At 42.9% G+C, this 24,481-nt stretch overlaps 1 protein-coding gene across 1 annotated transcript; it reads right to left on the bottom strand.

Annotated features, from left to right (window-relative positions):
* Positions 1–921: 921 nt before the first annotated feature.
* On the bottom strand, positions 922–24,105 carry stk35 (serine/threonine kinase 35). The gene is made up of 3 exons (XM_074682205.1): positions 23,238–24,105; positions 19,697–20,505; positions 922–4,595 (listed from the first exon to the last, which is right to left on the bottom strand). The coding sequence occupies exons 1-2, from the start codon at positions 23,815–23,817 to the stop codon at positions 19,763–19,765; spliced, it is 1,323 nt and encodes a 440-aa protein (XP_074538306.1). The 5' UTR covers positions 23,818–24,105; the 3' UTR covers positions 922–4,595; positions 19,697–19,762.
* Between the last annotated feature and the right edge of the window lie 376 nt (positions 24,106–24,481).

Raw genomic sequence — 24,481 nt, 5'->3', positions numbered from 1 at the left:
GACGAAACCTGCACTTAGTAGTGCTTGTGAATATAAAATCCTGACCTTAAAGGAGCTGTCTGGAATTTCCAGGGTTTGCCGACGTCATCGAGTCCCTTTTTTGAATAATAAGGAGCAAGTCTGACCTGATTGGTCCACCAGAGCAAACACCCCCGAACCTCCTCCCCGCCCACTCCTCTCCCTGCATCTGGCGAGAAATCTCTCCAGCAACGGGGAGATTACCAACCATCCACCAACAAACCTCGAACCCTGGAAATGTGAGTATTTTAAATGCTGTGTGCTGTGGAGCAGATGTAAGAGCTTTTCCTCAGTGTCCCCCCTGTCTCTGTGTTAGCTTCAGGATTCTAACTTAGCTGCAGTTAGCCTGTTGTTTTAGTCTGTAATGTTACGGTAAACAAGCTTCGCTGTTTTCTAAACATTGTGCACTCAGAGCTTGTGGCGCCGCTCTCAGTGACTCTGAAGAGCGGGGCGGTATCAGTGGTGGCTCATTTACATATGATGGCCATGCCCACTAAATCAGAGCGTTCTGAACAGAGGGGCTATGAGAGCCTGGAAACAATGCTGCTGTGCTTGATTTATTGGCTTTTTGGACCAAAACATGTTACTACCATTTCATGAAGACATCAGTGATCCATATTAAACTGCAGAAAAGGAGCAAAATATGAGACCTTTAAAGTCTCAGACATTAAAATGTACTGAATATTTGCTCATTTTTGTATTTTGAGAGTTTTTGTATTTTGAGAGATATCAACTGTCTGACATTTTGGCTTCAGTTTTACACTTGCTTCGGTTTAAGCGTCAAACCGGATGCCTTATAAACTCAAAAATATGTTAAAGGCACATGATTCACACATGACGACACACACACCATTTTATTTTTGATCATTTATTCCAAGAAAAATTGTCAAACATATTTACAGCAAAAAACACGATGCTTTATCAAACATCTAATGGCTCCTGTCAGCTTCATTATTTTACAACACATGTGAAACATTATTCTGAACACACTGGAAATATGCACTAAAAATAACAAATATATTATACACAGTTTGTTTGAGAACGGTGTGGCTCTGTACGGTGTTTACAATGAGGCAGTGACACATTTTGCATAGTGTAAAGTGATTTCAAGTGGATTTAAACTAGTCTGCAGACAGAGAGGTGAAACAGAAGGATACAGTGACCGCAGGTTAGAGATCAAAGACAGCAAAGATCCTCAGTTAGCATGTGCACTATCAACCACAGCAATGCCATTTACAGTCTGTAACCATGCTAAGTTTAACACTTCACGACACAGGAATATATCTGAACACTGCCAAGCAGGTCTCCAACTCTACACCCCAAGAGTAAATCACAGATTTACACTAATCCTTGTCTGAAATGATAAAAACTCTCACCCTAAAACTGAAAACCTTAATGTTTGAGCCACAGCATCAGTCGTGTTAGCGTTCAACAGCTACAGCTCCCATCATCAGATAACAGAGCAGAGGAGCTGAACAGAGTCGATCACAAATGATTTCATGATGACAAAACTTTGAAGAATCAAACTTGTTTGGACAAGTTTTCTTTCAGATTCTGAGACTGTTTTTATGGAAGGGAACATCCCAGATTACAGATATGCAGGGTGATGTTTTTTAAGCTTGATGTACATTCTTAAATTTTATTAAAGTCTCAGTATACTCAGATACAGACTCTTGGCTCAGTTTGGATGATTTTTTTTCTGCAGACTGGTGATGTGTGATGATCCTTCCCTGTGTAAAATACTCAAAAACTAAAGGTTCATGTTAACTTTTTTGGAGCAATGCCCCAGTATTTGTTTTCTTATTATGGCATATCATGACATCTCTCTAGATCTAACCCCAAAGAAAGCTCTTAAAAGTCAAATCTAGTTGCCTTCACATGTAATTTGGATGTCTCTATTGTTTTTTTTTTTTTTTTTTCTTTTGCTATTATTTTTGGGGACCTAATTCCACTGCATGCATATGAGCAAAAAACTCTTAAAAACTCTTAGGGTTAGCTGCATGTGTGGATTCAGACAGCCAAAATACTGACCTTAACTTTGCACGGGCATTTTCCTGCAGCAGTAAACAATTAGCACAAGTTTCTTTAGGTTTTCAGGAGTGCATGTGTGAAATAGGCTTTGATGAACCATTAATTAGCTTTAAACAAAGTGGTGCAGTTTCAACCAGCAGCATTTAAAGCCACCTTCCGGCAGAGTAACAACAAACTTACTGCATCAAGACTACAAAGTATAAAACAGATATGACATCTATAGGTTTGATTTTTACATCATGGGAGCTGTAACTGTAGAATGAAACCAACATGAGCTGAGCAAAAAAAAAAAAAAACACACAGAGAAGTTAGGTTTCAAGATCAAAAAGTCTGAGGTAAAATAAATCAGGAGGTAAAGTAAATCAGAAAGTAAAACTACTTAGACTGCTTAGGTAGATTTATCAGAGTGCTGAGAATGAGGTAGGACCACACCACAAAATGCCTCAAAATCTACAAACACTATGGTGAACTAAACCAGAAAACCACGCAGAGCTGAGGAGAGTCTGACAGAGAAAGACTACTTTAATGAATCCTTTTTTCAGCTTCCCGCTGAAACTACTCTGTGTCTGTGTGTGTGTGTGTGCATGTTTGCAGCATTCTGTAGATTTGACCTGGAGCATTTTGTTGTCTCTGTTTTCCTGGAGTTTATTCAAGTACTGTCTCACCTGTAAATCAGCCGACGTGTAGTGATGGAATCTCGTGAACAAAGCAGAGTGTACGGAAGATGTGGACGTGACCTGTGGGTGTGCGGAGCGAAGAGGAGACTAAGCAAGGTTTGAGTTATGGTCCCACTTGGATTTTAAAGACGGTGAAGGAAGATAGGTGATGCTTTGATGTAAAAACATCTTTCTCATCTGTGAGGAAGTGTGTGCTGAATTTGGCGCCCCCTGAGGATGTGGTGCCTTTCATCCCTTTTTTCTCCCTAAAACATCATCCTGCTTCCTTCAACTGCCAAACAGTGCATAGGTCTGTGATTAAAAATGAAGAATAAATCATTTATCTTGTTGGAGGTGGTGTTGTTGGCTGTTTTGGATCGAACAGAGACAGAGTGAAATATGACCTGAAAACTCCTTACAGGAGCTTTAATGAAGCTAATTCTGTAGGAGGTGTAAGAGTTTTGGTTGATGGAGACATCTTAGGTTATCAAATTGGAGGCTTGAGGTGGTTAAAAACCAAGGTACGTCCACATCTTCTGTACAGTCTGATGAGAGCATGAAACTGGCGGTGAAAGACTAGAACCTCACCCTGCCTGAGTTTGTCGAACAGGGCGTTACGTGCCGCTGAAAAGTGCTCCAAGCACTTCAATAAAGAGCTGAAGGAATGAAGGAAGGAAGAGACAGTCCTGCTGGATTTGGGGAATCATTTCCAGATGGCAAAGCTTCAAATCTGCTGCGAGAGTCCCCGAAATTCAGCCACAGAGAGCTCAATACTGCTGAGGTGTCAGGCTGTGAAAACCATCGCTTGATATCTCTTTAAGACATGTTTGCAAGTTAACCACTGACTCCATATCTCGTTTTCAAACATTACGAATTCCTTAATTGCCACACTCAATTTTCTTGATATATAACATTCAGTACAAAGTTACCAAAAACCCACCAACTGATGCAGATAATACAAAACAGAGAAAGAAAGTCTAGCAGGAGCTCTTTGGATTGAAACAGGGGCCAATGAACCAGGTTGAATTCCCTGCTAGACCATGTTTGGTTAAAAAAGTAATGGATCTGAGACAGGCCTGCTACTTCTGAAAGGTGACTTCTCCTCTATTTCACCTTTAAGGATTCACATCATCAGTTTCTGCCTCCAGAAGGGGCACAGGACTACCAAACACCTCCCTACATGAGCGACACGTCCTCTCTTTGAGCGCATTTTAGACATTTCTCACGGAGGAGAGAGGAAATGTTCACATTCTGACTTTATACATAGTCATCATCATCATCATCATCATCAAAGGTTTTCTTTGAAAGCAAAGCTTCAGTTGGTGAAATGCTAGTTTGTCCACAGGAGGAATGCACGAGTCAAACTCTGTTTTTGTGTCATGAATGAAGTTCTTCCCCCACTTTTTAAAAATTTTGAAGATCCAATCGCACTTCCGTGAATCGTCTCTAAGGCACAAGGTTGTTGGGGGAAGCGTGTAGGAAAGAGGAGCTGGCCTGTGGGTTCATACTCTAACAATCAGAGAAAAATGTAACACACCCAGAGTTCAACTCAGATGTTAGGGAAGACAGGCCTGTGACGGGGACGTCCGGAACAAAATATTCATCACATATAAAAACACAACTTGTCCTGAACCTGGTTTCACATCCCGCAGCTCTCAGAGACGCTGTCACACGTGTGAGTGTGTGTGTGTTTGTGTGTGTGTGACAGTTATTGTAACTGGAAGGTGCTGGAAGTACGCTGTGGTCTGAGTTTGCTTCAGTTTTAGTGTCAAATGTTTGGAATTATGGTCCCGTCCTGCTCATGTTATGATTGTGGATTCTTCACAGTTCAATTTGTCCGAGTCCCTTTTTGTGTCCATTGCCGAGTCCGAGTCCAGGTCGTAAACGAATCTGTGAAAACAGAAAGACAGAAAACTACATTACAAATGGTTTCAACTTTTTTACATGTAGTGGCTTAAAAAGTTTCACAAGCAACCTCATAATCACATGATCAGCTCTGTCTTTTCCAATCTTTGCTTCCGTTGGGGCAGGTAGAATATGGTATGCTAGTTATTAGATATTTTTTGTTGACTGTGGACCCCCTGAAGAGACATGAGCAGGACAAACAGGTCCAATGTTCACACCAAACCCAACCTGTGTACATGCATAAACAGGGATGTTTGATACCACTTTTTCAGACTGATACCTGTACAAGTTCTCCCTCTAAATACTCACCAATAACAAGTACAACTCCGAGCTAAATGGAACTACAAACTGTCAGATTATTATTATTTTTTTTTACAAACTGAAGTGCAAAATAAAACAGTTTAACTGTTCACTCTCCCTGGGTTAGTCATGTTGTCTGAACAGTAACTGACACACATTTCCTGTGGTGTCAAACTGCAGCAATGAAGCGCCAACTACTGGCAAGGAGGACTAACTCAACGTTAGGGATGGGTACCTTTCACATTTGAAACGATATGGTACCCATGCCTGGTACCTGGCAATTGGTACAGGTACTCTACGGTACCAATTTTCAGTACTTTTTTGTGATTATGTGGTAAAAAAAATATCAATTTGTTTAATGATGAAATATTTAAAAAATTCACTTTAACAAGTTTATTCTTCAATATATAGCCTTGCAATTCTGTGTTCATGTCCAGCATGGAAAATCACCTACTCCTCCACTCTCTCACAGTCACAAGGATGCATTTAGGTACCTAAACATGGTACCTTTTGATTTTACATGAATCGGTACCCAGTACTTTTGACAGAATTTGGTCGGTACCTAAAAACGTACCTAATTCGGTACCCATCCCTACTCAACGTAAGATTTTATTTTGCCTTTAGAATCCGCTGCTGGTATCGGAAACCTTCACGAGTGCCGATACCTTGAAATAAGGCCGGTATCAGCCCAATACCTGTAACCAGTACTCACCCACCCCGACACATGAGATCCTTGTGCATGCTCACAAGAAAGTTGTGCAAGCTTTTAAGAAAGTATTTTCATGCATATGAATTATATTTTCATGCCCACGAGAAAATGTTTATGTCTGGAATGAATCAACAACTAATATTAAAAAAATGGTCACATGAGCATGAAACAGGATTTCACAAATAAAAAAAACGTATGTGTATTCACAGAGTAGCTCTTGCTGGGCACAATAAACCTGTCTTCTCTTTTTTGGGGGCATAATTATTATTATTAATAATTTTATTTCTTGAATATTTGATATGTCTGGACTCTCTGTATTGAATGATCAGTGTTTGTCCTGATATGAAACATACATAATAAAGTGAATCAGGAAGGGTTATGGTTTTCAATATTATTTCATTTTAGTGAAGTCAGGACACACTCCATCCTTAATGAAACCACTTCTGCCTCTTGTGTAATACATCATTCCTATCTATGTTTATGCTACAGGTGTCTACAGGCTGTGTTTGTCCCCTGCAGCCAGCCATGACTCAGCAGACCCTGACCCGCTGTCAATAAGAGTTGTGTCACTGTAAACCCACTCTGACTACCTCTCCCTCCACCTGCAGCAGGATGACACCACCAGCTGACACCTGGGAGTGTTTCCGGCCTGAGTCCTGGTTTAGTTCAGCGCTCTGCTCTATTTATAGCCCAGAGGCTGACACGCAGCAGCAGCAGCAGCAGCAGCGGCAGCTCGGAGTGGCAGAGGTTTGTTCCTCTTTTTAGGTTGCGTAACCTCTCAGCACATGGTTTGAACACAAGTGGGTCAGCTTAGCAGGAAGCATGCAGGCTGGAGATGGTGAATAAGGGATGATGATGTGCAGAATGGGGACAGAGAAAGTGCTTATGTCACCACCCAGAATGAGCGCTTTTAAATCTGTTTAAATGTTCAGGAAGTTCGAGCATGCTGCTGTGACGCTGCTCACCATCCAACCCTGTTATTAACCTGAAAACTGACCTGATGTGCTCATTGAGAGTTCAGGTCACCGAGTTCATCCTCTTTAAGGTTCCTCTCAGATAACCACACCACAGAAACCTCTGTTGTTAAAAAGTGAAGCCAAAGAGGTAGAGCAAAAACCTGCAGTTCCTCAAGTCTCCACATGAGACAAGCACTGAAATACAAGGCCTCTCCATCAGAGTTCATATTCAAGTGTCAATGTTTACAGTTAAGCCACTTTTGAGGCTAAAAGTCATTGTAATGGGCGTACATGATTTCAGGGCCACTTCTTTTGGTGCATCCCATTTAATCTCTGAAACTGAAAACCAGGATTCTGGTCCCTGGAAATGACCCATTAAGTAAAAATTCCAAACATGAAGCTAAAGGAGGCTTTGCTAACTCAATATAAATAGATATTAACAGTAAAAAAAAAATTTGGTTTTTAAACATGTTTTTGTAGTGTAGTGTCATTTTGTTTCTTCCCATGATTCACAGCTCAAAAAAGTCCTAATTTCCTCTTCCTGGTGTTTTAGAAAACTCTTGTTTCAGTCTCTGTGTGAAACACTTTGTTGGAGCTTCTGTCTCTTTAAGGGTCTGTGATCCACAAAGGCCCTTCACTCTGATTGGCCAGCCCTCAGGAGGTCTGTTGGGGGTGGGGCTATGGGCAAACCTCGGTGGTCTAACCTCTTCTTCAGCCCTGTTACTACTAAGTGGTTCAGTTCAGGTCTAGGGCTGTCATATTTTCTTGATTTTGCGTTATGAATCGCATTTTATTTTATTTTCACAGAAAGTATCGATTTTTCAGCTGCAAGTATCAATACAATTATTCTCATTCAAATCCCCCTGTTTCACCCGGCGTTCTGTTCGCTGGCCCTAGCCAGGCCACCAGAATGTGACCAATTTGGTTGCACATTTGTTAAAAAGTATTACGAATGTGACTAATATTTTTTCGTGTTTGCACTGGTGCACCTGACGCTGCTGGGTGAAAACTTTTTTTTCTCTCTCCGTCTCGCAAGTGCATCATCTCTCTGTGTCCTCCTGTGACCTAACACACACTCAAGGAAGGATTGTATTATGATCCAAACCAATAAGAGACAGAGCTGGAGCGTTTCTTTCTTGATTAGCTGTGGTTTTGTTCAATCCCTGCTCTGAGTTGTATGCACGTTCACTCCACTGTGCACACAAAAGACACATGGTTACTGGAGAAAATCGAATCCACTCTTGCTGTGATCATTTATCAGTCTTTACAGACGTGTTACCGTCTAACTCTGGTTTTATATGCTGTAATGATGCACATGTCACAATGTGAATATCCTGTGAGTCACAGAGAAAACAATCATTTCTATTTCCTGGTTTATATCCACATATAAAGTCAGCACCAGCACTGGTATTCCCTTGTCACTCTGTGTGGTTTGTATTTACTTAAACTTCATCCTGATCAGTTTGTGAAGATTGTATTGAAGCACTTCCAACGCTTGATACTTTTTCCTTTTTCTGTATGGTTATGTTTTAGACAAAGACAAATATTTCTCTACACCTTATTTATGACAGCAGCTGGTGTCGCTGTTACCCATCTAGATACCGTCTTCTCATCACAGAACAGTTTCAGTTCAATGTAATCAGTAGAAGTCAAAGGAACAGTCACAAGATGTCACCAAAACCACACTGTCCCTTCAAAATCTTTCAAAAAATGATGCAAGTGTATCAAATAATATCGAACCCCATTGTGGCGTAAAACAGCGCTACCTCCACTGCAGAGCCACAGCTGTCTACGAGGCTCTCGCTGCTTAGTGTATCAGTCTGCGCGCGGCGTGCCAGATGTAAACAAACGCAGGTAGTCTGCCAGGACGAAGAGACACGATGAGAACTAGAGCCTTATTTAGCGGTGTTTTTGTGTGAAAGTAACGCGCTGAAAATTTTCTAAATAAAGCGTGAATGCAGACCGATATCAGATTTTTCCGGTGGGAGTCCGTTTATTTGTGTTTTTGGTCAAGTAAACTCTGGCCCCGTCTGAGTGCAGAGGAAACCAGCAGAGGAGCAGGGAGGGGGTGTTGGTGCGAGCGCTCTGGGCTTCTGCTGCACAAAATCACTGCTGGAGGGGTAATTTCTGCCCTAAATCTTGTGATAGGACCCAACTTGTTCCATCCGGAGAATCACTTTAAGGATTCAGCTCAAGTCTCCTATTATTTCTGACCTGAATCCTTTTTGTACTCAACAAATCTGTTGTGTTTTAAAAAAAGCATCCATGAGCTCACGGTCCTCAGGGAGACTGACTAATTCTTCCTCGTTCAGCCTCTTTCTGTAGTTTTCTATAAGCCTCGTCTCTGAACTCTTCGACCTCTGGTCCGTTTTACGAGCGTGTTTTCCATACCTGAATAAACACCCCTCGGAGGATATGTTGCACAACTCTACACACTGACGACAGTGAAAGTAGCACGCCTCCGTCAGCGGCTCTGACCCAACATGGAGGCCGTGGAAATTAAAGGTTTGCTTCCTCTGTTAGTGTGAAGCTGGCTGCAAACTGGGGATAACACGATGATCTGGAGTCTTTTCAGGAACAGTGGAGGTTTTGTAGTCAGGCATGTAGACGAACACTCAGAACAAGCTGTCAAACTTTGATTAGCTGGATGGACTGTGACAGGTTCATATCAGACCATTTATGTCATGTCTTTGAAAATCGACATTTTTTCTCTTCTTGAGGGGAATTATTGTTTGGCCAAAATGTGCACAAAGTTGGTTCTGATTCTTGTTTGACAGCCCTACAGAAAAGACCTCTGTAAGAAGATGCTTCCTCCACACAGCCTCTTAAAGACGGAGGTGTTACGCCTCAGCATTGATTTGAGGTCATGGATGTGTAATAGTGGTGTAGAGTCATACTTGCAGCTGACCAGATGTCCGCATTGATCAGAGACAAACAGCCTTTTTGCAGATGTGGAGATGGTTGGAAATAACAAATCCATAAAGATTTCCCTCCACAAAGTCACAACAGGTTGGAGAAGCTTGTGGTTTTTACACTATTGTTGGATTCTAAGTGAAAATATAAAGATGCAGTGATGGTGGAGCTTTGTTCCTGAGCTAAAGCCTCACACTAGAAACGCTAAAAGGCCTGGCATGCTTACTACAGCGTTTTCAGTCCATCACCGTTTCCCTGTAAACGCAGATTTTTTTCACAGCATTTTAGCGTTTTCAGATGAAACGTTGTTGTGTAAACGGGACCTAAATGAGCAGTTGGGGGTCATGTTTTTGAAGCTCAAATTCCGACTAAGGAGGAAGTGTAACACAGATTTTATCCAGGAGTGATTAAAAAAAAAGATTAACAGTGGCCTAAGGCTTATGAAGACGTTCAGCGTGTGCAGATAACTCCTGAAAAAACATACTATAACATATAAACACCTCTCCTCTGGTTGAACCCCAGCTGAAGCCAGCCTATAAGCGCTCAGCTTGTTGTTCTGTTTGATTTATCCCAGCTGCATAAAGAAGCAAAAACTCGAGGAACAAGGCGAGTGTTGAGCCCGGCAGACCCTGGACAAACTGAGGCCTGCTGCCTCCTCAGACATTTGTTGTTGCATAACCCAGAAGCAGCCTGTCTCGTTAAAAACCAGCAGAGACCGGTATCTTTGGGGAAGTGGTGGGGGCTGGTTTCTGGTGGGGCTGGAACACTGTGGCAGCTTTCTCTATGATAAGCAGTTGCAGGGAGAGGGTTGGCGTTTTACGGGCTCTGGGTGGTTTTGTAGTGCTGTGGCATGCAATGTCACACATTGAGCTAAGTTAAACTCTGGATTATGCAAGTTTAGGTGTGAGCTGACAACAAGTTCCTCTTCGTGTAGACCTGACCAAGCGTTTCAGAAAGTCAAACTAAAAAAAGCCACAAACAAAAACAGATCCAGAAAACTGTAATACAAAACAAACGACGCAACAGGAACGGTTCAACCAGAACAAAATTAGCTGCTATACAAAGTGCTCAGTCCGTTTTATCATGATAGGAGGTTTAAATTATTCATAAAACCTCAAACTTATAAGCTGCCTCAGTGAAACCTTTTTAACTGTCAGAAAAGGTATCAACAGGGCAAAGAGGTCCAATAAAAGTTCAGCCAGGGAAAGCAAAAACTAAACAAATCACATATATATATATTGCCATGGCACAAATAACCTTATTTCATGAATCTTCTTTGTGAGCTGGACAGAAATTAGCCATTCTGTCATGACTAATTTACCCATTTCCACTTTAAACAGAAAGTTAAATTCAAGTGGTCCAACTTGTCTAAGGTTAAGAAAAAATGTCAGAAAAGGGTCTAGGAACCACATTTCACTACCAGATGATATCTGTCATCTGTGACTGTTTACATCCAGGTAGTAGAGTCTTAAAGCATTAATACAGCAGAGCTGCAGGTCATGATAATGGAGGGAAGCAGAATTACAGCTTAGACAGACATTTCCAGCTTTGAATTAAAATAAACATTTGTATTCCTAAGTAAGGACCAATTCGGGGGTGTATTGTGCTTCTTCCAGTCTTGATCCTGTCCCCTTTGGTTCCCCCCCAATTATCTTTTTATGACTTACATTTGAAAACATGCCTATTTCACCGTCCCTGGTGTTTTAGAAAATGCTTATTTTATCCTCTGTCTGAAATCCTTTGTTTTAGCTGCTGTCCCTTTAAGGCTGCTTGCTCAAAACCCCTTTCACTCCGATTAACCAGTCCACTGACAGCCTGATTTGATACACTGAATCTTAAGTTTGGATCCCAAAATCATTTTTCTAGCTCACAAAAAGGTCATAAATTGTTTGTACCATTTGGTTATTATTGTGATCATTTTTGTGAATGAAGTCTGGCAACTTCATAGCAAGTGATGTAACCGGTTAACGTTTCAAAAACTGCCATCGAACTATCAAACGAACTGCCTTTTCATAGGGCAGTTTGAATAACAACTTGAGCATGTTTGTCATAAAAAATAATAACTTTTGGCACACTTTCTAACACCTCCCCTGACATCTCTAACAAAGGATTATGCTGCAGCTTTGTTAAAACCAATTTCTGGTCATTAAGAGACTGAAAGTTGCACAGTTTGGCCTGTGAAGCTTAGTGTTTGAATTCCTTCTTTAAAAAAATTGATTTGATTCATAGTTTGTTCCTCCATTGGCTTGCTCAGATAATCCCACCATCTAGAAGTGCTTATGTCTTATCAGCCAGTCAATAACGGCGGTGACACAGCAAATCCAAAAATCCTCAAATAACACCTAGCACCCTGACACCAGATGTGACCACGCCTGCTTCCATCTATTATTTACACGCCAAAATCAACCCTGTCTGCTCTGTCAGAAACGTTTAAAGAACACAGAACCACAGACCATGAGCGTATTCAGCACCTGCAGCTGGCTATGAAAGGCGGCGCTCAATCTGCACAGAGATTAGCGCGGCATTAAGGGCTTACGACCCATTAGCTGCCACACAGTCACCATGAATGGGCACAGCGAGGTGGAAGAGATGTGGTTACGTGGTATTACCCAGCGCGGTGGGACTTTCTGGACTGTTCCAGTACTGTACTGGGAGCTTCAGCTGTGTCCAGTCTGTTTATTTTTAAGGAGAAATGGCCTGAAAGTCAAAGCGAAGCCCAGCTTTCCTGTATGCCTTTCCCTCTGTTGAGTAAACAGCACAAAACAAAGCCGTGTTTCTCCCCATCAAACTCGTTTTTGCAGTTCTGGCTTTGTACCCTGAGGGCCCAGAGGAAATATTTACAAGCTCAGCTACTGAAAGCTCACTTTTACGAGCATGTTGCATAAGAACGCAAATGCGCTCATCACACCCACTCCCAAAAATCGCATAAAGGTGGCCCCTCTCTGGCAAGTCCCTCTATGAGACCCCCTGCTGTGGGAGAGGACTGAGAACATACCAACATGTGGAGGAAATGAAGGTTTGAGACTGCACTCAGGAGGAACTTTAGGCTCCTCTTTATAAATAGTGACACAAGATAAAAGGATCTCAGAAAGATGAACACACGCTTTAAGACATCTACATGACATTAAAGTATGTGGAGGAATTCATCAATGTATTGCAAAGACAACACCCTGAAAATGGCTCAACTTTTAAAATGCCAGCTTGTACAGTCAACAATAAAAAAACAAAATAAGGCTCCCAAAGCAAAGAGCGTGGACGAGGGGAGGGCAGAGGCTCACAGCGCTCTGTCCTGGTTTAGACAGAGGCGGCACATGGCTCAGAGGCAGGCAGGCAGCGAGAGGACAAAATGTACCCGACGTGATCTATAAGCTGCGAACCAGAAGCAGTGCTCCTATTGTCCACCAGAGGAGGAGAGAGAGGAGGAGGGAGAGGAGGAGGGAGAGAGGAGGGAGGGGTGAGGTAGATGATGTCAGGAGGATGTCACAGATACACATGGTTCTGTTTGGAGGCTGAGGATATCAGTTTGAAGGGATTTCCTGCACCTGATCCACGACTCTAGAGAGTCAACACTCAAAATAAGCAACATTTACAGACTTACATAACGCAGTATCACTCTTTACTTTTAGCTCCTGACTCTGACAACCTCACAGAGTCCTTACAGATGTTTTTACACTGACAATCCTGTTAGAGACTGCAGACTGTTTTAAAGAGAATTCTAAACACATTGAACACAGGAGTCTTTCTTTTGTTATAGTGAGTAAAAAATGAGTCTTTGTGTCACTATGTCTCCAGTCTTCTGCCGTCTGAAAGCACAAAGGCAGGACCTGGGATCAAACTGAAGTCCTCTTGGAAGAGATGTTACTGTTTTTAGCAACAAGTTTCAGACTTCAAATGAAAAACAAATCCACCACCACCGCAAGAATGATTCTGATTATTGGTCTGAGACGCTACAGCTGTTTTCACACATATCATGCAAACAGAAGAGTCACAGACTGAAACAGATCACATATCCTGTCCTCTGTGATTCCCCCCATGTCAACAGGACTGGACTTGAGACTGTCAGGTTGAAGTGTTTCTTCCTCCAAAACTTAAGGGTGCACTTGTGTAAGAGGTGTTAGCTTTACAACCTGAGGCTTTTGGTTAGAGAAATACCAGAGTTTTTAATGAATCTGGACCATTTGCTATCAGATATAACATGGCAGCTTATTTACAGCTGCAGAACAAATGTGTCATAACACCTGTAAAACCAACCCAATGCTCATTTAAAACCTAAAATACTTCCACAGAAAGCAGGTCTTCATGCAAACTAAGGGATTCCTGCTTCATTTTGAGTTCTTTTTATTTTTTGTTTGACCTGTTGTATGTACAACACCACTTTTTACAGACCAATACCAGTATGATATGAGTACTACCTCCCTATAAGTACCCCCTCTTGAGTAATCACGGATACTGCTACTCTTTTTTTGACACAAAATTTCATTTAACAGTGACAGATCAATTTGATCAAAGACAGCACAGTCACTCTGCCATTAAGTCCAAATAAAACACAAAAAACTCTGAGTTTACTGTTTGTTTTTGATGAATTAACAAAAGTGTCAGTCAGAGTTTAAGTATTTTATTAATCAACTTAAGTGCAAATAAAACAGTTTAATTACCTCTCCTTGGTTCATTCAAATTGTGTGAATAGGACATGACACTCAGTTACCGTGGTGTCAAACCAGGGCAATGTGGTGCCCACTACTGGAAGACTTTTTGACAACAGATTTTTTGCCTTGAGTATCGGCTGCCTTCACAAATACCTTTACCTAGAAATGAGTCTGGTATCGGCCCAGCACTGATCCCTGGTATCAATACTTGCCCATCGCTAATTGTAAGCTTCAACATTTACTGGAAAACTTTGCTGAGTTTTTTTTTGTACAACAGGTAGAGTCCAACAATGGATTGTGCACAAAATCCAGAGATTAAATGACGTTCACATCTATGGGAGCTCAATTTTGACACTTGTTTTCATGTGCTCAACTTTGGCAGAAATAGATCCTAAGACACTTTGGCAAAGACAACTTAGACTTTGTTTTGTGAGATTTTGTGAGCAACATGGCAGCTTTACCATCACAAACTGCCTGTACTTTGGGTAAGAAACCCCAAACTAGTGAGGTATGGCATCCATAGAGTGATGTCACATTGAGTTAGGGTGTTTTGGAAACAAAAGCAGACAGATGTTGCACAATCAACACAAACACAACAGTACTCTGTTCAGCCAGCTCCATCTTTTACACTCCCACTATTTTTCTGCTGCTGCATTCTGTGACGACAGCTCAGCCTTCCTCCTCCTGAGAGAGTCTACAGTCTCACATTGAACAGTCTGCATCACAGGGACTGAACAGCTCTGAGGTATTCAGATAACCACGGTCACATAGTGTCCGGTAATAAGGACACGAAGCACAGATAATAGTACTCATGCTAGTTTTGGATTCTGCTGGTTTTGGATCCTGCTGTTGAGCTCTATCCTGACCCCAAAGGTTAAGGGAAAGATGTAAACAGAACGGTCCAATCACAGAGCAGCTCTCATAGACTCTTCCAGAAACCATGTGGTGTGTGCGTCATAACTTTCAGTGTTTCTGTGTGTGTGTGTGTGTGTGTGTCCCGTCTCCTTGCTGTGCTGTCATCAGCTGTCCCTCTGGTTAACCAGCTCCTGACATAAATACAGTGAGCTCACCGCCCTCCCCTCTGTGTTTACACCCTCTAATCCCCCCCCCCCCCCCAACAGATGACAGGTTTTCCCATTGAACCAGTGCACAGAGAACCTCATTGCATAACCCAGTATCCCATCATCCCGCGAGAGAATGAGGCCAGTCTCCAGCACGCAACCTCGCCTTCAGAGCCAGCTGGGAGCTGAAGAGGGTTATGTCACATGGTGAGGCAAGGGGAGGGGGCAGATCTCGGAGTGGGCGAGGTTCATAATGAAGGGTTAACGGGGAATGGTCGCTGCTAACTGTCCCACGAAACAAGAGGCTTAGTCCTGGTCAATGGAGAGTTCAAGTTCAAACAACGGGCGCACCGTTCGGGTCGGCGAACATCAACGCAGCCGCCAGTTGATGTGCTGCAAGATGTTTCCGCTCCAAATAACAAGCCGAGACAATTCAGATGGAACTCGGACGCTTTCTGGATGTCACTGCAGAAGGAAAAGTTATTTCCTGCAGAGGAGGGTGTTTGTTTTATGAGGAGGAGGAGGCAGAGACTCTGTCAACAATAACCAAAATATTATTCCAGAAGGCGGTGAAGTGGACGAGGTTATGTCAGCAAATCTGCGGTCAAAGCCCCCGACAGACATTTACATTAACCCTGTCAGAGAGAGGCTGAAATAAAGATCTATTCTTCACATGCATCTAGTTAACTCATAAATAAAGATTTTATATTTCCTTTTCCTTTTATGTTTGTTGCTGGTTGAAGATCGAAAACTGCTAAATGAGCAGTGGTTGTGCAATCAACTAAATTCTTCAGAGTTTCAGTCGATTGCAGGGTTGACATTATTTGAAGCAGACAGATAACAGAGATATGACGATGCAGTTTGACATTTCACAGCTGATAGCATCCAGGGGACGCAAACAAAGAGGTTTATCCTGATAAAACTCAGAGAAAAACCTTCCCGCTCCTTTTTTGAGATGCTTACCAAAAAGTTTTTCACTCCCACTGCTAAATTCACTAAAAGCTTAAAAATAAGTAATTTAAAAAGGGTATTCTGCGTTCTCATATTCTGAACATGTCTTTACAAGGGGCCATTTACATGTTGACGGCTGTAGGACAAAATGCAAAGGTACTGTTGCGTTTTGGCCTCTTGTTAACCACGAAATGCAGTTCAGCAGACCTTAAAGAGAAACATTTCAAAACAGCCTTCCTGAACTGCTGCAGCCACTGTTTCTGTGTAAACAGCAAGCCAGAGTTTTCAGAGTGACGCTGACATCAGGCTGCGCTTTGCACATGCACATAAAACAGTACACCAGCATTTGTTGTGGTCCACCATGTTGTGCAGTTCAATCTGCTGAATCTGCTGACTGTCTTTAACAAAACGTGCATCTGTTGCTCCACTTCTGCTCTTAGCATTCACTAATACACCAGATCAACCCAACTCTACCTCAGTGGAGGTCTCCCACAAGCTGCTTCTTGACAAGACAGTTATAGCACCACCTACAGGCCTGGCATGCTCACTGCTGCGTTTTCAGTCCCTCAGCGTTCCCGTCTGAACGCAAATTTTTTTTTCACTGCGTTTTTGGGTGACGCACTGTTGTGGACACAGGGCCTAAAGTTACAATGCTGAATGTTCAAACTGGGAGATGGGATGGGTATGTTTCACATTTGAAACGGTACAGTATTGATGTCTGGTACCTAGGTACCTATTAGTACCATTTTTCAGTACTTTTGTGTGTGTTTACATTACATTAATATTAAAATCTCAGAGTTTTTCAATTTTACATATTTATCGCTCAAAATATAACCTTGCAGTGCTGTGTTCATGTCATTTATGGAAAGTCACAGACTCTTTCACTCCCCCACAGTCACAAGGATGTGTTTAGGTACTTAAACATGGTACCATTTGATTCTACATGAACTGATACTCTGTTCCACAGACAGATTTTGGTGGGTACCTGTATAAGTACCTAATTGTCCTCAAAGGCCACCGTAGTTTCAGCAACAGGAGGCGAAAGTAAGAAATAGTTTACATCCAGAATCTGGCAGCCTGATGCAACGATTCTTTGCACAAAAACGTTGCTGAATCTGTGCAATACTAAATCAACATTCTCTGCTTATAAAGAACAGACCTTCCGCAACTTCAGGTATGTCAAGGCGATACGTTAAGATGTATTTTTCCGAATCCAGAAAATGTGCATTTAAAGAGATCTACACCATGCATCCAGCTCCAGGAATGTGTTCTGCATTTTCATATCTAAAGATCAGAGCTGCAAAGGTTCAGTTTTTACAGTTCTACCAGCTAAAAGAGAAAACTACTGATCTGTCGGCTCATTTTGAAGGTTGTTTTTGAACTGTTGTATTTTTGTGGAGACGTGTTTCTTGTGTCACATACAAACGTTGATCTCATCAGGTCATCAAAACAAAGATGAATCCCTGAATCTGAATCCAACAAAGAGACCAATACAGTCAGGTCGGTTTGCTCCAGTTTGGAAACCCTCGTACTGGATTCCAGACTAAATGTTTTAATTATAAGTGGGAACATCCTAAAAACCACAGAGAGGAGCGACCTGAGCAGCCACAACTTTAATCAAACAGAAGTCAGATTTCTGTGTTGGTGTGATTAACTGTGAGGTGTGATTCTGAACTGGGATAACCTGACAGTACATGACAAGTTAAAGCACCTGTGCCAAATACCTGCTTTCTGCTTCACCCTCCCAACACGCCCAGGTTCAGCCTCAGGCAGGGGTTGCACCCTGCTCCGTTCCCACTGTGGTTACTGCCTTCCTCTCCCCCCACCTAACTTCACCTCCACTTCAATGCTTGCTCACTCTCTCTGACTGTCAGTCGTGTGTTGAAGTTGACCAAACGATGAGCGCTTTAAACATCCTGTGAGCTGAATCAGTGTCTGACTTTTGTGTCCTGACGTCAGCAGCTTCTTTCGCTCCTGTTAATCCCGTTTCCTCTGTGGTGACATTCAGAGCAGCTCGGCTTAGGAACTATTTGGAGAGAAGTGGCGAAGCCAGAGCGTCGTCTGGCTGTTCTCACAGCCTGATTCACTCCGTGATTTGATTTGTGGTTTTCTTAAATGAAACTTCTGTTTATCACAGCTTCTGATCTGATTTTAATGAGAAGCAGCAATAATAGCTATAAGCTCGACAAGTTATTTCCTGCTCTGACCTCTTCCTTTAGTGCTTACAGTAGTTTAAACAAAGTCTGTGCCTGCAGTGTGGGATTATGGGTATATCACTTCCTAATAAAAGGGTTTAAAGCAGAGGAAACGCTAGTGTTTCTATAACTAAAACCTCTTTTGTGCATTTTTTAAAGCATTGCATGACTAAAATTAAGACACAAATGTTTTCTGGCTCTGAAATCTTTGCCTGTTTGATTCATGAAGTTGCACTGAGAGCACCTGGACCTCAAGCTAATTGCAAAGTGTGTCTGTGGTTTGACAGAAAGGGAACACACTGTTACCTCCTTTCACTCCTGCAGTCACACTGAATGGTTTTAAAATTAGTGTTGGACACTGAAGGTGATTACAAACACGGTGAGTGGAAGGACGTTTCTGGAATGAAGGCAGTAAACCATTTAAACCAGTGACTTAACCCCACCTGTGGCAGTAAAATCAATGACGCAGCAGTCAGTGACTGGGCCAGTGGAGGCTAAGAGCATCAGCTGAAAGGAAGATTACCTGTTTTCAGCCCGGGGAGGGGGGTTACCACCGGTCAGTGTTCCCTTTTAGACAGAGGTGCTGATTCCTGTGTCACAGGTTTTATTTCCCACTAATCACCACAACAGCTCAGCACACTGACCCCTCCTCCTCCTCTGTCCTGCTGTAATGTTCAGGATTCAGTGAATTAAGCTGCTGCTGTGTTTCTATTTTGGGGGTTAAAACAGCAGCTTCTTCTGCTCTCCAGGAACAACTTTAGGAGGCTTCACGTCCTCTAAATGATCTTATTTTCACTATTTTCACCACCCGCAGGCTTCAATTGTTATTCTGAGTGTCTGAAAACACCAAGGAGGAACCCCTGCACAGCACAGAGATGATGCTTTTTGTTGTTTGTTTGTTAGAAACAATGCTTTCTTTTAACACTACCAGACTCTGATCACAAAAACAGTGATTTTACCTCAATAAACTCTGAGGTTAGTTTGTATTATGGGCTGTAAAAGATCCCAAATAACACAGAAGTTGCAGAAAAGTGCATTAAACTGAATGAGAGCAGAGCAGCTGTTTCAGTTTTTACCAGAGGTGTTCAGTTGCTTTGAAGTGAGAAAAAGGCTGAAATGGCTTTGTATCGCTCTCTGCAATCACAACTCTGACCCTGACAGGGACAAAACAAAAGTGGACTCATTTTCTTCCAAAAGTTCAAATTTTGCTGCAACAGTTTGTCTGACTAAGTTTTGTACCTGCTTATTGACTCGACTCCAAAAAATACCCATAATAACCCTTTAAAGAGACCCTTCTTCAAGTAGCATATGTTGAGTGATATGTGGTTACAGGTAAGACAGGAAGTTGGGCTCACCTGGGAAGAGAAGGGGTCCCTTCTTTGACTAGTTGGGTTAAAAAGAGAGAGGTCTGGAGAAGGTCGTCACGCTGCACACGTGACTTGGTCCATCCGCACCTCCAGCTGGAATGCGTCTGGCCGGTCCTGAGGGTTGACTGCGAGCATGTCCTGGAGGAGTTTCTTCACGCCCTCAGACATGGAGCTCCGGGCCTTCTGCGGGATGTGGAGAACCATCTTTGGGTTCTCCAGCAGAGCTTCCCCGACAGGTACAATCTCTGAGCCCTGACGGATGTAGGTGCCCAGCAGTTCACGCTTGGACTCTGCGTCGATGAACGTGATGCGCTCAATCATTGCCCAGATGATGATGCCCAGGGCGAAGATGTCTGCCTTGGCTGTGTAGTGGCCCTCCCACACCTCGGGGGCCATGTAGAAGTCCGAACCACAAGCTGACGACAACCAGAACTTGTTGACGTTGACAATGTTGTTCTGGTTGCTGTCTTTACTGGCTGCTGCCGCAGCAGGGGCATCTTCCATGTTCTTTGAGTTCATGCCGGCACAAACCTTACTGAGGCCGAAGTCGGCCACTTTGAGGACAGGGGCGCCGGACTTCTGTGAGATGAGTATGTTGTCTGGTTTTAGGTCGCGGTGCACAATGTTGTTTTTGTGAAGGAAAGCCACTGCGCTGGTTAGCTGGCGCATAAAGCTCCTGTTGGTGTGGGGGTCAGGCCGGCGGGACAAAATGTACTGGTTGAGGTCCCCACCCTCGCAGAACTCCATGACGAACCAGAGATAGCATGGCTCCTCAGGGTAACCCAGGATGCGCTCCCCTGCAAAGTGCAGATTGAAGATGGACAGATTAGGAAGATTACAAACGGGTACAAGAGTCAAACTGGGACATGCAGTGAGTGAAAACTAGAGTACACATCATGACGCTCAGACCTACAGCAGAGCATCACACAAAAGTATCTAGATACTTTCACTTCCAGTTCAGCGATTTACTCAGCAACTTCTGTCTGACTGAGCCATGAGACAGAGAGCTGATAACAACAGAAGAGTGCTTTGGAAATACTTCAGATTTCCCCCTGATGACATAACCCTATGACTGCGCCTTCAGTTGCGTGCAAGAGATGATGTGACACATTCTGTTGATGTGCTCAATGTGCTGCTCCACAGAGTCGCATGTGATGTCTGAAACCACAAACCACTGCTGGTGTGACAGTGGATTTCACACGAGGAGCATGTACCATGTCGCTCTCCTCTACTACAACCAGGAAGTGAGGGGAGCCGGCGTCAGCTGCTTCCTGACACCTCTGACAATCACTTTAGCTTAAAGATGACGCTGTCAACAAATCAAACAGGTGAAATGTCCCGACTGTGGTGTCAATTATCATGTCTACACTGCTAAAGCTGAAATTTAAGCTGGTGTTAAGTTCTTATTTTTGGTACATATATCTATATATATAATTAAAGAATTAATTAATTTGGGCCACTTTCACCATAAAAGTTTATGAAATTAAAAGACAAAAATTGTGCCATTAGACATGGACCCTTGTTTGGATTCAGTTTGTGCATTGTTTACTTTTTGCTTAAGGCAGGAAAAATAAATACAGGGCAGATGTTTTACTATAAACCTCAAAGTTTTGACTTCTCATGAGGTGTTTACCAACATTTCTTGAACCATTTTTGTGAACAGAAGTGAAGCCTTCTTGTCTGACTTCAAACACATCTCTGGGTTTACTTCTGACACTCGCTGTGGTTTATTGACAAACGTGAATATTTACACAATATTCTTTGACTTTTTACGAGTTTTCTCAAAGTTTTAAGCAAACTTCTTCTTAAATTTGCATAACTGGTGTAAAGTTTTCATTGAAGGCCTTGAAACACAACAATTTAAAAGGTATTTCTTCAACATTTCTTCTCTGTTTGTTGTTTCCTTTCACATGTTTTATTGTTCCAGCTGCATTCTTTGTTTTAAAGTTTGCATAATCTGACACTCAAGGTGTGCATTTGTTGTGGGCCTGCTGTGTTTGTTTCCTGGTATTATCATGCTGAATTTCTTTGAAAACTTTTCACCTCAGTTTGTGCAATCTAAGTTTAACCCTCTGTCTCTGTGACAGATGCCTCATAAATGAAGTTTTAACCCTGGTTTAGCAGCATTGTTCTCTCTTTTTCATATGCATGCATCAGCACATTTCCCTCCAGCAGACTCTGGAGTTTTTATCACCTTCCTGAGCAGATCCATCGGATTAAAGTGAAAGCACTGAGAGAAGCTGGATGTATGCTTCTTAAAATGTCAGCACTCCTCTCCCCACAGCCCTCTGAGGAATGCACCTTCTAGAAACTGTCTTTCAAAGTGTGCAAACAGTTCTCCTCCCCCACTCTGACCTGCCCCCATCATCACCACCACTCTCGGGCTGTGTTACTTAACTTGGTTTGGTGAACCAAGACAAAGGCTGGGATGGCATTTAAATCAAAAACAAACCTTTAAAAAATGCTACTAACAATCTCACTTCATCAAATGCAGCAGAAGTCGGCTGGAGGTGAATGAATGAATACTTTAACAGATACACCAAAAAAGAAAAAAGAAAAAAGAAAAGAAGCTACCCCTGTGCACTGATTCTGTTAAAATACTTAGTTTCTATCAGGGTAGAAAAAAGCATTGTTGTTCCAATCAGGAGATGCACTCAACAGCTTCCCTGCACATCTATAGGGTCTGCTGTTCAATAACAAAGGAGCTGATAAGTAGGTCAAACTTGCCTGATGACAACAATGACAGAAAGTCCTCAAAAATCTACTTCTGATTAGTTAAAAGTCCAGTTTTTCACCACAGCACACAACAACACTCTGTAACATGACTGTCTAGAGTCCAAATATTCAGTCCAGCAACATTGTTTTCAGAATCTGCCAAGTAGTACACTGTGTCCTCTTGTGAGCTGAGGGAAACACAGTGTACTCTGTCAGCTACTATAGGCAACGTATAGCAGCTGCATACGTAAGTGACACAACACACAGCTGCAGAGGCTTTGATTTAATTCATAAATATCACTTTTAAATCTGAATGAGCTTCAACATAACACAAACATTTCATTATAGCTCATGCAACAGACTCCACAAAATATTCAACTTTACATTATTAAACACTGAGAATGGATTTAATGTAAACATTATTTACATTAATAAATGACACATTTTACTTAACATTCAGCTTCTTTGGCATCATTTCTAGAAATCTGCGATGTGCATGTGCTTCACTAAACTTGTGCCAGGATTTAGGCACCACTTCGCCATCCACAGAGCCACAGAGCATGTTTACATAAGAGGCCACTTTTAACCTACTTTGGAGTGAATATAGTGGATATAGTCAGATTTGTGTGTATAAAAAGACTCCCACAGCTAATATTTCAGTCTTAAGGCTGTAAAATATCTGTTGTCATGCTCACAGCTTTAAACTCGTGATTTCTGGAGTTTTGGTGGTTTTCTTGGGATCTCCTAAACCCCAGCATTGTTCTATTTCATGAGTGCAAAGGTGTTGTCAGAGGAGTAAACATGTCAACCATACCTTTCAGTGAGGTCTCCACCAGCCGCAGGTACTGTCTGGACCTCATGTTCCCATGGCTCATCTTCTGGGCCATACCTTTCCTCTGCAGGACGCATTCCTCCAGCTGGACCACATTCTGGTGCCGGTTCTCCAGGCTCGTCAGGGCCCAGAACTCAGCCAGAGCCAGCTCTACATTTTCAGGAGCGTCACATTGGAGCCTTTTCACCGCCACCCTGGCACCTGTTTTACGGGCTATCGCCTCGTACACAACCCCGTAGCTGCCCCGACCGACCTCCCGCAGCAGGCTGTACCGAGGGGCGACCACCGAGGTGGGCTCCAGGCGCTCGCTCCGGTGGAAGCTGATGGAGAAGCAGTCATCGTCTTCCTCCTCTCCCTCCATGGGCTCCGTGTGGTTGTTGTCCTCCAACGTGCGGGAGCGGAGCACTTTGCCCAACTCTCGCTTCATTTTGGCAGCCACGCTCCGCCTGCAGCCCCGCAAACCGACCCCGAAACCACCGCCTCCCAATCCGCCGCCGCCGCTTACCTTTCTCCTCTTCCCGTCGCGAAGATCCATAATTTCTTCTTTGTTGAAAGTAAGCATGAAGGCAGGACGTGTTTCTCTTTCATTACTTTAACTCAAACTACTCTATTTTGACGTCCTGGCGTCTCGCTGCGTGTCGTCGTGGAGCTTTCACGCCAGTGTGTCCTCGGTTTAAATGTTTTTGAAGCGAATAAAAAGAAAGAAGTGATGAAGAGGAGCTACAGGCTGCACAGCTTTGGGTACTTCTTCACCTTCATAACACAATGTTCCCGCAGCACCCGGTACACGCAGGGAACAGAGGGCGGGGTCTTGTGCAGCTCTGCTGCGCGCTGATTGGCTAGGAGGACGAACAGCTCGAGGAGATCCTGCTTTGCTCAGAGAGGAGGAGAGCAGCGACATTGTTTTTATTCAGTAATGGAACCAGGAAAAAAATCTGTTTTTTACAATATTCGATGTTAATACCTTTAAAGAGATCATAAAAGATAAAAACAGGCTTCAGCAGGAAGCAGGTTTGAATAAAGCTGAGCCGGAGCAGCCTCAGGGGGCGGGGCCTCGTTCATTTAAACAGAGTGAATCGTGGACGAGGCGGAGTCACGTGTACTCAGGCATGGACAGACACACAGGAGCACATTGATCACTGACACAGGAACAAAGGCTGATAGGGAGGCAGGAAAAACGAGATTACACTGAGTGCACAAGACAGACAATTAGCTCATCTGCAAAA

This window comes from Halichoeres trimaculatus, unplaced genomic scaffold (genome assembly GCF_033239565.1).
Source record: "Halichoeres trimaculatus isolate MK-OKI-2021-1 unplaced genomic scaffold, fHalTri1.1 fHalTri1_scaffold_11, whole genome shotgun sequence".
In the NCBI taxonomy this organism is placed as follows: domain Eukaryota; kingdom Metazoa; phylum Chordata; class Actinopteri; order Labriformes; family Labridae; genus Halichoeres; species Halichoeres trimaculatus.
The sequence above is the reverse complement of the archived record's forward strand: the minus strand, read 5'-3'. Positions and strand labels throughout refer to the sequence as shown.

Coding starts and splice junctions, on each gene's coding strand:
- stk35 (XM_074682205.1), bottom strand. CDS start 23,817: ATGCTTACTTTCAACAAAGAAGAAATTATGGATCTTCGCGACGGGAAG. Junction 20,506..23,237: donor GGTGGAGACCTCACTGAAAG/GTATGGTTGACA, acceptor TGCACTTTGCAG/GGGAGCGCATCCTGGGTTAC.